Here is a 14,752-nt window from a genome sequence, read left to right on the forward strand (position 1 = left end):
TGTGAGAGAGACCTTGCTTTAAAAAATAAGGTGATGATGCCTGGTGGTGGTTGTGCACACTTTAATCCTAGCTCTCTGTGAGTTCAAGGCCAGCCTGGTCCACAAAGTGAATTCCAGGACATCCAGTGCTACTAAGAGAACCCCTGTCTCAATAAAAAAACAAAAAAAACTTAAAGGCATCCGTCATCACCACCCACCTCTGAGAATCCATCTTGATGGTCCCAGCTGAGTTTTAATCTCTAGCCCTCATTTTACTTTTTTGGTTAAATGGTTAAATTTCATTATTTTTATTTTATTGTATTCTGTGTGGGGGTGTTGGATCCCTTGGAGTTGGAGTTGCAGACAGTTGTAGTTGTGGACTGCCCTGGTCCTAGGGAATTGAACCCAGGTCCTAGGGAAGAGCAGCCAGGGCTCTTAACTGCAGAGCCATCTCTCTAGCCCCTCATTTCACTTTTTAATTTTGTGACTTAATCAGTAAGCTAAGCCGCTGATTTTTCCATTCTCCTGCTTCACCCTCCAGAGTAGTTGGGATGTCAGGCCTGGACCAGTAGGCTAACCTTTACTACTATCCTTTATTTAATAATGGCTCTTGACCTTCGGGTTTGGGGTGACAGGAGGGTTGACTTTAGAGGTGCCTTTGAGAGATGCTGAAGCCTGGCTCTACACAGCATCTCCACCCACAGATTCCCATCCCTTTCATACTTAATTCCAGCCCGGCTGGTTGCTGCTGGGTCGTGTGTTGGTAGCCTGAGGTCACTGGATGTGACCCAAGCTGCACAACAGGCAGAAGACAAGAGCCTGTCCCCTTCCCAGTTACTTCACTGAGAGGCCCAGAGCAAACACTGTTCCTAATTAGTCCCACTAATGACAACAGCAAATACTGATTAGGCCTTCGTGTCATTCGCTGTGTTTAATGACTTCCGAGGAACATCTCATTTAATAAGCTGAAAGCAGGGCTGTGCTGGTGCCTCTAAGCCTGACCTACTGTGAGAAATCCACCTCTGCAGCTGACACGGGTGGCGCACGCCTTTAATCCCAGCACTCTGGAGGCAGAGGCAGGCGGATCTCTGAGTTCAAGGCCAACCTGGTCTACAGAGCGAGTTCCAGGACAGTCAGGGAAATATAAAGAAAACCTGTCTCAAAAAAAGGACAGGGGCCCCGGCGGTGGTGGCGCCTGCCTTTAATCCCAGCACTCGGGAGGCAGAGGCAGGCGGATCTCTGTGAGTTCGAGGCCAGCCTGGTCTACAAGAGCTAGTTCCAGGACAGGCTCCAAAACCACAGAGAAACCCTGTCTCAAAAAACCAAAAAAAAAAAAAAAGGACAGGGGAGGGAGTTAGAGAGATGGTGGTTCAGCAATTAAAAACACTGAGTGCCCTGACACCTTTACACCAATGCACATAAAATAAATTTAAATAAATAAATAGAAAACAAAGAAATGCAGCCATCTTCACTATGGTTTGCTGGTTTGTTGGGTGTGGATCTCATATATCCTAGGCACGACTCAAATTCGCTGTGCAGCTGTTAATGGCCTTATCCTGACTCAGCCTTGCATGGGCTGGGATTGCACCACCATGCCATGTCTGGTCGTATGCTGTGCTGAGGATGGAACCCAGGGTTTAATGCATGCTTGCCAAGTACTCCAACTGAGCTGGGTGGGATTTTTGTTTTAATTAATTTATTAATTTAAATTAGTTAGTTTAATTTGTTAATTTAGTTATTTTGTATATGTGTGATGCTAGGATTAGACCCCAGGACCTTATGCCTATTAGGCAAGTATTCTCTTTGTTTTTGAAACATGCAGGCCCCAGGCAGGCCTCCTCTGCAACCCCAGGGCTGGGAGATAGGCTCAGGGCACCACACCCAGTAAAATGTATAATCAAACTTATTGTTGTACCCAAAAGCTGTCTTTTATTGCCTGTAAATGTTTATCAATGAGTTGCACTACAGGTTGGTGAGCTGGGGGCTGGGGTGGGGGTTTGGTGATAAAGGATTGGAGTGATATCCCCCTAAGCCCTGTGCTCTGCACTAGTTCCCAGGACCAAAATAAAAAACCCTGGGAGAAAGAAAGGATGAAGCAGGAAGGAATGAAGGAAGGGGTCTAGAAGCCAATAACAGTCTCAGATATTTGAAATAGTAAGGTCTCTCCTGAGATTTTGACCCTTATTTTGTTAGATCTAAGTTCCTGGTGATGGGGCAGGTCATGTCTGAGAACCTGGCCTCTCTTTCTCTCTCTGTGTTCCTTTTTGCTATTGTTCTCCCCCACCCCCCAACACACACACAGGCTGTTATTATTCTGAGACAGGATTTCTTTATATAGCTGTCTAGGCTAGAAATGCTATGTAGATGAAGCTGACTTCAAATTCACAGAGATCCTCCTGCCACTGCCCCTAGTGTTGGGATTAAAGGCATGTGCCACCATATCTAGCTATTTCTATGTGTTTATTTTTTTCTTGCTAGATGCTTTGATCAATCCTTCCCCTCCCCCAATTCCTCCCACCTTTTTACTCACCCAACTTCATATTCGTTCTCTCTGCCTTAGCAAAACAAAACAAAACCCAAAAACAGAAAATCAAAACAAACCAAAAAACCAGTAAGACAACAGACAGTGGTAGCACACGCCAGTTTCAGGCCAGCCTTGGGCTCTTTCTGTCTCAAAAAGCAGGTGCTGGAGGAATGGACCTGTGGTTTCTGCACCAGGTGGCAGTGGCAAATGCCTTTAATCCCAGCACTTTCTAGGAAGAGGCAGGCGGATCTCTGTGAGTTCAAGGCCAGACTAGCTCCATAAACTAATGGAAACCCTGCCTCGAAATACCCAAACCAAAAAAAAAAAACAAAACAAAACAAAACAAAAAAAAAACAACCAAAAATACGAATAAGACAAAAACTAACGAACAAATAAACAAAACTAGACTAAACTAAGTAAAAAAGCACACACAAAAAACCCATAGAGCTGGGCACATGCCTTTAATCCCAGCACTCGGGAGGCAGAGGCAGGTGGATCTCTTTGAGTTCGAGACCAGCCTGGTCTACAAGAGCTAGTTCCAGGACAGGCTCCAAAACCATAGAGAAACCTTGTCTCGAAAAACCAAAAAAAAATTAAAAAAAAAAAAACACAAAAGAAACCCCCATAGAGCCTGTTTTGTGCTGACCAGTGATACTCAACTGAAGGAAACTGCTCTTCCCTCTTCCAGCAGGTAAGCAGATATCAACCGGACAGAGGTGACACTCGGCACCCACTTTCCTGTCAGTGCTGGGACTTTTTGGGCGGCGTGCGTGCACGGGTGGTACCAGCCCTGCTGTGGCTGGAAGACACTGTTCCTGTGGAGTCATCATCGCGTCTGGCTCTTAGAATCTCTCTACCTCCTCTCTGCCTTCTGAGCCTTCAGGAGAGGGCTTGGATGAAAACAGCACGTGCATGACTGGATGCTCCCAGGTCTCTCACTGTCTGTACGTTGTCCAGTTGTGGTTATTGCATTCTTAGTTATGTGTATGTTTGCACAGACATTTGTGCACACAAATGCAGGTGGTGGCAGCTGCTGGGAATGTAATGCAAGTTCCCTGGAGGAGCAATAAGCACTTTTTTTTTTGTATGTTTGTTTTGTTTTGATTTTCAGGACAGGGTTTCTCTGTGTAACAGCTCTGGTTATCCTGGGAACTCACTCTGTAGACCAAGCTGGTCTCGAACTCACAGAGATCCACCTGCCTCTGCCTCCCGAGTGCTTGCTGGATTAAAGGTGTGCGCCACCACCGCCCGGCTTGTACAAGGGTCTTTTCTCACATGTCTCTGTGGCATTCTTTCTCAGTCACCCCAGTGCTGGGCATCTGCAGGTGAGTTTATATACTTGGTGAGCTGACTGGATTTGGGCAAGACCCGGACAGACTGTCAGGTACCAGACAGAATGATGTCCAGGGCTCGGGAGCGGTAGAGGTCACTCTGTTTTATAAAGCGGGGGAGGGGGGGGAATGACAGCTAGAAACAGAAAGGGGAAAGGGAACAGAAACAGCAGACAAGATGAAATAGGGTGCAGGGGGCTGCCCGGGCATGTCAGTGCCAGGAGCTCAGGGCTGCCTCCTCCCAGCGGGTCCAGTGCCAGACTGGTGGGAAGCTGGACCAGGTGTGCATGTTCATGAGCGTATCCCACCATCCGGCCACTTAACAGGACAGGAACCTGTCACAGGTCAGGGGTCAGTTTCTTCTGTGTCCGATTTAGTCTGTTTTGGAGGGTCACTTCCAAACCAGCTAGAGCAATCTTGTGGGTGTGCTTTCGGGATGTCGGTTTGGGGGTGCCATTGGGATCGGAGTGTGTGTCCGGCGGGACCTGCAGGAAGCTGTTCTGAGGTGTGGTGTGAATGTCATAGGCACCTCGGGACAGGGTTTGTGAGTCTGAGCCGGCTGGAGCATTGTTTGTGAAACTCGGTGTGGGGCTGTCACTGTCCCTGTGTGTCCCTGTGAGCTGGGGGGGGGGGCTTAATCTGGGTATCTGGGGCGGGGGTGATGAGATGTGAGTCCAGGCCCTTGCTCCACGTGTGCATCTGTGCCTGTGGCCAGGTATCTGACTTTGTGTCCCTGTGGCTCAGTCAGCAGTAACTCGGTGCACCATAGTATGCCCGTGGGTCAGTCTGAGAGCTTACTCCTTGGGTGTGGGTCCCAGTCAGTGTGTCAGTGTGTCAAGTGTGTGTCTGGCCACCCAGGGTCTGGGCTGTCCCCACGGTGCTCCTCCTGCCCTGACCAGGCCTTGCCCCGCCCCTCGGCTGCAGGGAAACCCCCCGCGCGGAGGTAGGGGGCGCGGCGCCCGCCTGCAAGCCCCGACTTGTCCCCGGCCGCGGGCGGGGCCCTGGCGTCACGCGGGGGCGGGGCGTGGGAGCGAGCGAGAGGCGGGGCGGGGCGGGGCTGCCGCCGAGCAAGCGGGGCCCGGGGAATCGCCGGGCGGCCTGAGACGCGGCGCGGAGCCACATGCGAGCGGGGCACCCGGGAGGCGACACCAGTGAGTAAGCAGCAGGGTGATCCGGCCGCAGAAGCGGACGCGTCAGTAGCAGCAACAGCAGCAGCCACTGCAGTTAGAGCAGCAGCAGCAGCTAGGAGTCTTAGTAGCAAGCCACTCGGCGGGCGCGCCCTCCAGAAGGTAGCGGCCCGCCACCCAATCGCCGTCCTCTTCTGGAGTGTACATGCCCCCGGGGTGAGTACGCACCCCGATTCCCGACGTTGCTCACGAGCGACCAGGCCGGGAGGGCTCCCTGGAGGAGGTGGCGGGATGCAAGGGCAGAGCGACTTGTCTTCTTGCATTCCCGCTGCCCGTGCCCCAGTTTTCGTCACTGGGATCAAGGCTGGGTCGGCTGGGCCGGAAGGAAGCACCTGGGACTCGGGGCGCCCGGTCTGGGCGCACAGGTGCCACAGCGGTCTGGCGGGTTTGTTTACAAACAATGGGGTTCGGGCTCGCCCGCGCCCCCTGGTGGCCAGTGAGGTCGGGGAGGAGCGTGGTCCCGGGCTCGCTCGGGTCTCCCGAGTCCCGCTACGGGAGGGTCAGGGTGGGGGGTGGCACCGATGATCGGCCACACCCAGGGCGCGCGCCCGCCGGGGGCGGCGACAGGGGGCGGCGGAGGCTGCGGCTCCCGCGGGCGGGGGCTGCGCCCCAGCAACAGCCGGTTATTGGCCCCGCGCGCGCTGGGCGGGCGGGGCGGGCGCACGTGGCGGCGTGGGGGGGGCTGTGACAGCGGAGGGGTGGCGGGGACCGCGCGTGCGGGGCTGTGGATCTGCAGGTGTCTCGCCTGGGTGTGTGTGCTCGTGTCTGGCTCCCGAGTTTGTGTCCCTACACCGAGATGTTGGCGTTTGTCACCCGGAGGGGTGTCTGCGTGAGTCCTTGCCCGTGTGTCTGCGGGGTGGGGTGCACCTGTCCGTTTATGGGGTGTGGGTGGCCACCCCACACATACCAGAGTTGTGTGCGTGTGCTCTTGAGGGGTGACTAGGGGGAAAGCTGTCGCCTGCCTGGTCGTTTTGATGGTGGTGCGGGCGATGTGGGGGGGGCACTTGAGCTGTGTTTGTGTGTCGCTTGAGTGAGCTGTGTTGGTGTGCAGGGGACTCTTCCGAGTGTGTGTTGCGTGTGTGTGTGTGTGCGCGCGCGTGTTGTCTCTGGATGTCTCCAAGACATTCATCTGCTGCACCCAGCATTTGGGATAGGGTGCCACCCAGTGCTTGATCGCTCCCTGGGTGACTTCTGAGTGTCAAGGAGGCACAAGGCTATCTCCTCGCTGAGGATGGATGGCTCTGGGGGATAATTTAGTCAGCGCAGTGGCAGCCTCTCTGCATGGTGTGTGTGTGTTGGGTCTGAGGGGCTTGTCACTGTGATCCGTGGCTCATATGTGTCATGTGGCTTCTCTCCCTCTCTCTGTAGTGTTTATACCAGTCACGTGAGGCCAGTGTTTTCTGTCTCTGCTTTAGGTGTGTGCTGCTGGTGTGTGTGCGTGAGTGTGTATGTCTGTGTGCGTGTGTTCTGGGACTGACAGTTGGCTATGGTGTTTTGGGGCTGAGAGAAGAGGCTGGACTGATGGCTTCTCCCAGCTGAGTCTGGTCCTCCCCGTGTTGCTGCTCCGCATGCGAGGTGGGGGGCGGGGGATGATGTATCCGGTTGTGATGACATGTGTCTGTGTATAACTGTTGTATCCCGGGAGCTCAGAGTTGGGGGTGGGGGTGGGGGTTGCACATTCAGGTGTGTTTTGGGATGATGGGTGTGTGCGCTAAGGTGTAGTAGGGGTGTCTGTGTGTATGCATAAGAAGCACGTTGAAGACTTCTGTTTTGTTTCTGTGTGTGACGGCTGCATTGTGGATGGGTGAGTGCGGGCTTGTCAGCACTGGGTCAGTGTGAGACTGATGTAAATATGTCTAAGACAGGAGGAGGGCTCTGGTTGTCTGTGCGTGCATGGCTAAGTGTCCCCTTGTGTTTTTGAGTGGACCACCTCACTGGGTCTGGTGGGGTGGAGGTCAAGTTAGACACTTCTGTGAGTTCTCTGATGTCTGAGTTGTGTTCCCATCACACATACACGCACAGGCACACACACGGATCCTGTGTCAGTCCTGTGTGTCCAGGGAGCCCCAGCATCCCTGCTGCGCTCCCCTCTGTTGGGAAAGTTCTCCCTGGCCCAAACCCTGAGAGTCCTAGGCAGTTTGCTTGGAGGGCTTGCCTCTAGCTCCAGACGCAGTCTGTGCCCCCCCATGCGTCCATCACCATGTGTTCCGGCCAGGCTGCCCCTGGGGTCACCCCCTCGTGGGCGTGAGTGACCTCCAGGCGGGGTGTCTGCAGGGTGGGGTCCTGCAGCCCCCCTGCAGTCGCCCCGCTGACCTCCCCGCTGTGCCCCGCAGGCTCCAGGGAGCGCCATGGCCCGCGCACGTCAGGAGGGCAGCTCTCCGGAGCCCGTAGAGGGCCTGGCCCGCGACGGTCCGCGCCCCTTCCCGCTCGGCCGCCTGGTACCCTCCGCCGTGTCCTGCGGCCTCTGCGAGCCCGGCCTGCCTGCCGCCTCAGCTGCCCCCGCCCTGCTGCCGGCCGCCTACCTCTGCGCTCCCACCGCCCCGCCTGCCGTCACCGCCGCCCTGGGGGGCCCCCGCTGGTCTGGGGGTCCTCGCAGCCGGCCCCGAGGCCCACGGCCGGACGGTGAGTGCCCACCCCGCACCCGGGGAAGCTGAAGCGGGAGTCGAGCTGAGTGGGGCCACCGGGAGGGTGTGGCCAGTGTGGTCTTTGTGTAGCAAGAAGCAGGAAGACTGAGTGGAAGACAGGGATGGAAGGGCCAGGTCGAGTGGGAAGTCCCTCTTGGAATCTGACTGCAGTTCTCCGAGTTGTAGCCCACGTCCCTTCCAGGGCCTCGGGCAACAGCTGTTTCTCAGCTCCCCTCCCCCATCCCGGGTCCCTGGGCGCCCCCCACCCCCTGCGAGGATTGCAGTAGGAAGGAGTGTGGCCAGTGGGAGGACCGTCACCTCAGGACTTGGGGAGGGCTCAAAGGCCTTTCCCTTTTATTTGAGTCTCTTTGGCACTCACAGGGCTAGCCCGCAGTCCCCGGGGAGGAAGGGGAGGGGGTGGGGCCATTGTGTTGGGAAAGTCCCCCTCGGGGAGAGGGTGAGGCTCAGGGAGGGAAGGGTTAAAGGTCCCCTGCCTGGTGGGCTGTTAACCCTCTGGTGCCCGGCTGCGGGGATTGACCATCTGGGTTTCCCTTCCCATCTCCCCCAACGCCCCCATACAGTCTCCTGAACCCAGGGTTAAAGAGAGAAAAACTTTACAACTTTCCCTGGGTTTCAGGACGAGATTGAGAGATGGTGAAAACCGAGGCCCAGGACCTGGTGTGACCGGACGGAGAGATAAGGATGAGTGCCAGAGGGGGCGGGGCAGAAAGACTTAATCTAGCACCCCTGGCACCCTCACCCCACCCCCAGTCTTCTTGGGCAGCCCCAGTCTGGCCTTCTGGTCACCAGGCCAATGCCACATCCGGGGGTGTGGCCTCACTGTGGTTGGGCTGGAGTGAGCTGGAGACTTGAGAGTAGTGACTGGGTGGGGTCAGTGGCTGTGTCCCTGTGTGACCTTGGCCACTGCTCTGGGTAGGACCTCAGTTTCCCAGTCTGTCAAATAGAGCAGGCTAGATTTGACTGCGTTTTAGAAGAGTACTCAGGTCGGATTAGTTGAGGAACTTCCGCACTGATATGGGGTTTAGTAGGGGACTGGCCAGCCAGGTAACCCCAGAGCCACTTCCTCAAGACCCCTTTCTGGGGCTTAGGAAGGGAGTAAGAAAAAGGAATTCTAGAGCGTGTCGGAGGAGGAGAAGGCGAGAAAAGCAGACCTGAGCTACCTAGGAGCCTCCTGGACGCCTAGGGGCCCGCAGGGTGGGTGATGACCACGCCCCTTCCCCTCTCCCAGGTCCTCAGCCCTCGCTGTCACCGGCCCAGCAGCACCTAGAATCGCCCGTGCCCAGCGCCCCGGAGGCCCTGGCGGGCGGCCCCACCCAGGCAGCCCCAGGAGTGCGAGGGGAGGAGGAGGAGTGGGCCCGGGAGATCGGGGCCCAGCTGCGGCGGATGGCGGACGACCTCAACGCGCAGTACGAGCGGCGGGTGAGTGCAGGGCGGCGGGCAGGTGGGGAGGAGGACCGCACGCCCCCACCAGATGTGCCGCAGCTGCTGGCCCAGCGCGCACGAGGTCGCGCCGGGGACAAGCAGATGGGGGTGTGTGTGGGAGGAATCGGATGGAAGCTGGGGTCCGGGATGGGCCGGATCGGGAGCGGAGCCCCAGGCCGGGTCAGAGAAAGCTGCTCGGAGCTGCGGCGCGGCCCGGAGTCCGCGGCCGTGGGGACTGAGGGCGGCGCTCGGCGCGGCGGCTCCTATATCCCAGGCTATTTATAGCCGGTGAGTCAGCAACGCGCCGCGCCCGCCCCACCCGCCCCCGCCGAGCTGCGCCCCGCAGCGCCCCCCGCCGGCTGCTCCGAGCCCGCACTCCCGGGCCAGGCCCGCCACTCGTTGTTCCGTGCCCCCCCCCCCGTCCCCAATGGAACCCCCCAGTCATCCGCGCTCGCCCCCTCCCATCCCCAGCGTTGTGCTCTCTGCACATGGCCCTTGCATTGTTTGCTGATTGCAACAGGAAGGCAAAAGCGGAGAGAGAGAGAGAGAGAGAGAGAGAGAGAGAGAGAGAGAGAGAGAGAGAGAGAGAGAGAGAGAGAGAGAGAGAGAGAGAGAGAGAGAGAGAGAGAGAGAGAGAGCGCGAGCCCACTGATGTTGGATGGAGGCAGACCCCTCTCTCGCTCTGCTCCTGGTTCTTGTCCCCAACCTCCTTGTGAAGGGGTCCTCCTCCCAGCCGCGGCTCACTCCCAGCATTATTTTTTTTTCACCCGCTTACTTGCACAGTCAGGGGCGTTGTTTTTAGCTCCCATCCTGGCTTTGGCGTCTTCTAACTGCAGGTTTCTAAAGTCCTCTAACCGCTTTATTGGTTACCCTGAGGACATATGAAGTCAAGTAGCTTGGCTTGGTGGCAGCGTGGCCTGGTGGCAGCTTCCTGTAATCCCACTTACTCAGGGAGGGAGAAAGAAAGTTCAAAGCCAGACTGGACAACCTAGTGAAACCCTGCCTCAAAATGAAGAGGAAAGAGCCTTTGAGATGGCTCAGAGGAGAAAGGCTCTTGCTACCCAAACTGATGAACTGAGTTCAATTCCCAGGACCCACATAGTGGAAGGACAGTCAACTCCTGCATAGTGTTCTTTGACCTCTCATGTGCTGTTCACACATACGACACACAATTATATATATATATATACTAAGTGTGTATATATGTACATACACACACGTGTATATGCATACGTACTTAGTGTGCGTGTTAAGAAGCGCTCAGTGGTTAAGAGCACTCTTGCAGAGGACTATGGCTTGTCTCCTAGCTCACAACTGTCTATAAATCTAGTTGGGGGGAATATCCGACTCCTTGTGGTCTCCAAGGGCACACACACATTAAATAAAACTTTTTTAAAGTTTATGGGAGGCTGATATAGCTCAGTTGGTAGCATGTTTACCTAGCAAACACTAAGCAGTGGGCTCCTTCCGCAGCCCAGAGCATGATGGCAGCTTTGTTGGAGGCCTTAGTATCTGTGGGCCAAGGTCACCCTCAACTACATAATACAGTTCCAGAGAAGCCTAAGCTACATGAGATAAGGTCTCAAAAATAAGTTTTGGGAATTTTTGTTTTGTTTTTGTTTTTCAAGACAGAGTTTTCACCCTGTGAACCAGGCTGGCCTCAAACTCACAGAGATCCACCTGCCTCTGCCTCCCAAGTGTGTCTGGAATTCATCAGTGACGGACAGGAGTCTCTTTCCAGGAAGCCCTTTTCTAGCATAAATATATTGACTTTTGTCCTTTCTGAGAGACTCCCTTCTCTGACTTGGCCCATGTGCTCATATCTCCAGAGTGAACATTGAGTGCTCCAAGCTCCCCCTAACTTAGATATGATTAAATAGAGCCACTAGTGAGCTCACAAGGTGAGATCCACCACCTTCACCCTCTTCCAGCTGCAAGGGTGAGGAGGAGGGCTCAGGACACCCCAGCTAGTTGTGGGCATGGACTCCACTGGGTCATCAATCTGACATCTGTGAAGTGGATTGTATTCTCTACAACCAAGGGGGTGAGCCAGGTGCACTTGCTTGGCCATGTACCCAGTAGAGGAACCAAATAAAAGCACCATTTTTCTTTTCTTTTCTTTTCTTTTCTTTTCTTTTCTTTTCTTTTCTTTTGAGACAGGGTCTCACTAAGAAGCCTTGGCTGTCCTGGAATTCGCTATGTAGACCACCAAGCTGGTCTTAAACTCTCAGAGGTCTGCCTGCCTCTGCCGCCCAAATTCTGGGATTTAAGATGCGAGGCGTCACACCCAGCTTGCTTTCCTTTTCTCTTTTCTTTCTTTCTTTCTTTTTTTTTTTTTTTGGTTTTTCGAGACAGGGTTTTTCTGTGGCTTTGGAGCCTGTCCTGGAACTAGCTCTTGTAGACCAGGCTGGTCTCGAACTCACAGAGATTCACCTGCCTCTGCCTCCCAAGTGCTGGGATTAAAGGCGTGCGCCACCACCGCCCGGCCCTTTTCTCTTTTCTTTTGAGACTGAGTCTTACTAAATTGTCCAGACTGGCTTTGAACTCATGCTGTAGCCCAGGCAGGCCCCCAACTTTCTGTCCTCCTGTCTCAGCCTCCAGAGTAGCTGAGATTACAGGCCTGTGCCATCACAGAGGATTCTAGAAGCTGGGTCACATTTTTATTCTGCCACAAGGTCTCACTGAACCCAGCCCTCCTAGAGGCACCTGCTCTAAGCCTTGCCAAGACCGCAGGCTGTTCCTCGCTCATCTCGGTTGTTCTAGACATGCTAAGGGCCCCATTGCTGCCTTCTGTGCCCCACCAGCCTTTTGTTTCTTTGGTTTGGTTTTCCCCAGAAGGGGCCTGCAATCTAGCACAACCTTAGTTATCCTCCAGACTCATAAGAAGGTGCTAGGGTTTAGGAACGTGAGCCACCTGCTAGAACAGGCTGAGATTCAGCCTGCCCCTTAGTGTCCTGTGATTGGCAGATTGACTTTATCTGAACAACAGGAGGTGTATGGGTGTGGATGCCCCGGCAAGCCAGAGCCATTGGCTGCTTTGGGCTAGGCTCTATGCTGTGATGATTCTGCTGCTGTCCTGGGAGAGATGGGAAGAAGGTTGCAGTCAGTCTTGGAACCGATCCAGAACCCACACCTTTTGCCCCCTCACCATACTGTCCACAGGTCCAGGCTAATTCCCCCTTCTCTCTCTCCAGAGACAAGAGGAGCAGCATCGACACCGCCCCTCGCCCTGGAGGGTCATGTACAATCTCTTCATGGGACTCCTCCCCTTACCCAGGGATCCTGGAGCCCCAGAAATGGAGCCCAACTAGGTGCCTACACCTGCCCGGGGGACGTCAGGGACTTGGGGGGCAGGACCCCCTCCGCCTTCTGACACCCTGGCCAGCGCGGGGGACTTTTTCTGCACCATGTAGCATACTGGACTGCCAGCCTTGCTTGTCCCAGGGACGTGCAAGGGAAGCCACTCGAGCCCAGGCAGCCTGGGTGCACTGATGGAGACTTAGGGGACCCTGGCCTCCCGAAAGCCAGGGGAGGGAGGGCTGACGGACTCATGGTGACCGAGGGGGTGGGGACCGAGCCGCCTGCCTCTGCCGCCCACCACCATCTCAGGAAAGGCTGCTGGTGCTGGCTGCCCGTTCCAGCTGCAGGGGGACCCTTGGGGTGTCCCCAGTGCGCCTTCACTTTGGGCCTGGCCTCAGGCCCCTGGTGCTTCCCCCCCTCCTCTTGCGGAGGGGGCCTGTGAAGAGCATATGAGCCAAACCTGACCACTAGCCTCCTGGAGCCAGAGAATGGGGGGCATGTGACGGCCTCTCAACCCAGTGCCCAGCCATCTTCCCTGAACCGCCGGCGGGCGGTGAACGATGCCTGCCTCACCTTCATCAGGGGGTGTCCAGGAGGGGTCCAGACTGTGAATCCTGTGCTCTACCCGGGACCACCTCCTCCCCAGTCCCCATCCATCCCATCGCATAGGTTTAGAGAGAGCACGCGTGACCACTGGCATTCATTTGGGGGGTGGGAGATAGTGGCGGAAGCCACCTCAGCCTTAGTCCCCAGGGCAAAGCGCTGGGGGGGAAGATGGGGAGTCAGGGAGGGGGGAAATCTCAGAAGAGGGAGGAGTCTGGGAGCGGGGAGGGACGGCCCAGCCTGTAAAATACTGTACATGCACTGCTGTAGATATACCGGAATGGATTTTCTGTACATGTTTGGTTAATTTTTTTTGTACATGATTTTTGTATGTTTCCTTTTCAATAAAATCAGATTGAACAGTGGACACTTTTTTTTGCTAACCTTACCTGTGAGGATACAAAAGAGATAGGGACTCATGAGCTCTTCAGCAGTAGTCATTCTAAAAAGCAAGCTGGTAGCTACTTAGAAGGCCTGAGCAACTAAGAGATATCAAGTCTTTTTTTTTTTTTTTTTTTTTTTTAAGTTTTTCGAGACAGGGTTTCTCTGTGGTTTTGGAGCCTGTCCTGGAACTAGCTCTTGTAGACCAGGCTGGTCTCGAACTCACAGAGATCCACCTGCCTCTGCCTCCCAAGTGCTGGGATTAAAGGCGTGCGCCACCACCGCCCGGCCGAGATATCAAGTCTTAAAAAATGTAATGGGAGTCAGGAGGTGGTGGCACACACCTTTAATCCCAGCACTTGGGAGGCAGAGGCAGGTGGATCTCTGAGTTTGAGGCCAGCCTGGTCTACAGAGTGAGTTCCAGGACAACCAGAACTGTTAAATAGAGAAACCCTGTATTGAAAAACCAAAAAAAGTACTGGGGAGGGGAGGGGCAGCTGGAGAGATGGATCAGCAGTTAAGAGCACCGGCTGCTCTTCCAGAGGACCTGCATTCAGTTTGCAGCACCCACATGGCAGCTCATGATCTGTAACTCAAGTTCCAAGAGAGCTTTGACATCTGGCCCTGCGGATACCTGGTATGCACATAGTGCACATTACCTGCAGGCCCAACACCCATATACATATAGTTTAGAAAGTAGCAGGAAGGCTGGAGGTGTGGCTCAGTGGTAGAGCCTCTGCCTAGAATCCCCAGTGAGGGGCTGGGGCGCTGACTCAACAGTGCACAAACACCTGGGTTCAATCACCAGCACCGAGCAGAAGAAAGGCTGGCTGAGAGCCAAACAAGCTGTAGCTACAGAGCTGCCACCCACTGCTGTAGCCTTAAGAGGGTAAACTCCAGCCAGCTGGGCAGTGGTGGTGGCGCACACCTTTAATCCTAGCACCTGGGAGGCAGAGGCAGGTGGATCTCTGAGTTCAAGTCCAGCCTGGTCTACAGAGTGAATTACAGGACAGCCAGGGCTACACAGAGAAACACTGACTAAAAACAGAATGACAGAAAATAGGGCAAGGTCCTTGCGGGCAAAGGGTCTAATGCTCTATCCTTATTTATTCCACCAGGTGAATGATGTAGTTGGTCTTGAGAGTTACTGCACGAATGGATGAATGGCCTATAATTTAAAAGTCTCTGTTTCAAGAGCTGAGGCTCATTGGTTGGTTAGAAGACAGTCCCTGTCCGACCTGGACCAAGTGGGAACAAACTTCCTCTGGGGCTGGGAGTGACCTAAGGCCAAGCACGCTGCCCCGCCCAGCCACAAAGCATTATTTTGAGGAAGGAGAGTTTTCCCCACTAGCTTCCTGAGAACCAGCCCAGAGTTGTCTG

The 14,752-nt window shown here is 55.0% G+C and overlaps 1 protein-coding gene across 4 annotated transcripts; it reads left to right on the forward strand.

Annotated features, from left to right (window-relative positions):
• Positions 1–3,384: 3,384 nt before the first annotated feature.
• Positions 3,385–13,277, forward strand: Bbc3 (BCL2 binding component 3). Of its 4 annotated transcripts, none has more exons than XM_057762156.1 (4): positions 3,385–3,433; positions 7,355–7,643; positions 8,895–9,085; positions 12,283–13,277. In XM_057762156.1, exons 1-4 carry the CDS (start codon positions 3,416–3,418, stop codon positions 12,397–12,399), a joined length of 615 nt encoding a protein of 204 aa, XP_057618139.1. In that variant the 5' UTR covers positions 3,385–3,415; the 3' UTR covers positions 12,400–13,277. The 4 variants fall into 4 exon arrangements, with proteins under 4 accessions (XP_057618139.1, XP_057618140.1, XP_057618138.1 ...); XM_057762157.1 differs by lacking the exon at positions 3,385–3,433 and adding an exon at positions 4,920–5,177; XM_057762155.1 differs by lacking the exon at positions 3,385–3,433 and adding an exon at positions 5,730–5,850.
• The last annotated feature ends 1,475 nt before the right edge of the window (positions 13,278–14,752 follow it).

The sequence above is a fragment of the Chionomys nivalis genome, chromosome 2 (assembly GCF_950005125.1).
Source record: "Chionomys nivalis chromosome 2, mChiNiv1.1, whole genome shotgun sequence".
In the NCBI taxonomy this organism is placed as follows: domain Eukaryota; kingdom Metazoa; phylum Chordata; class Mammalia; order Rodentia; family Cricetidae; genus Chionomys; species Chionomys nivalis.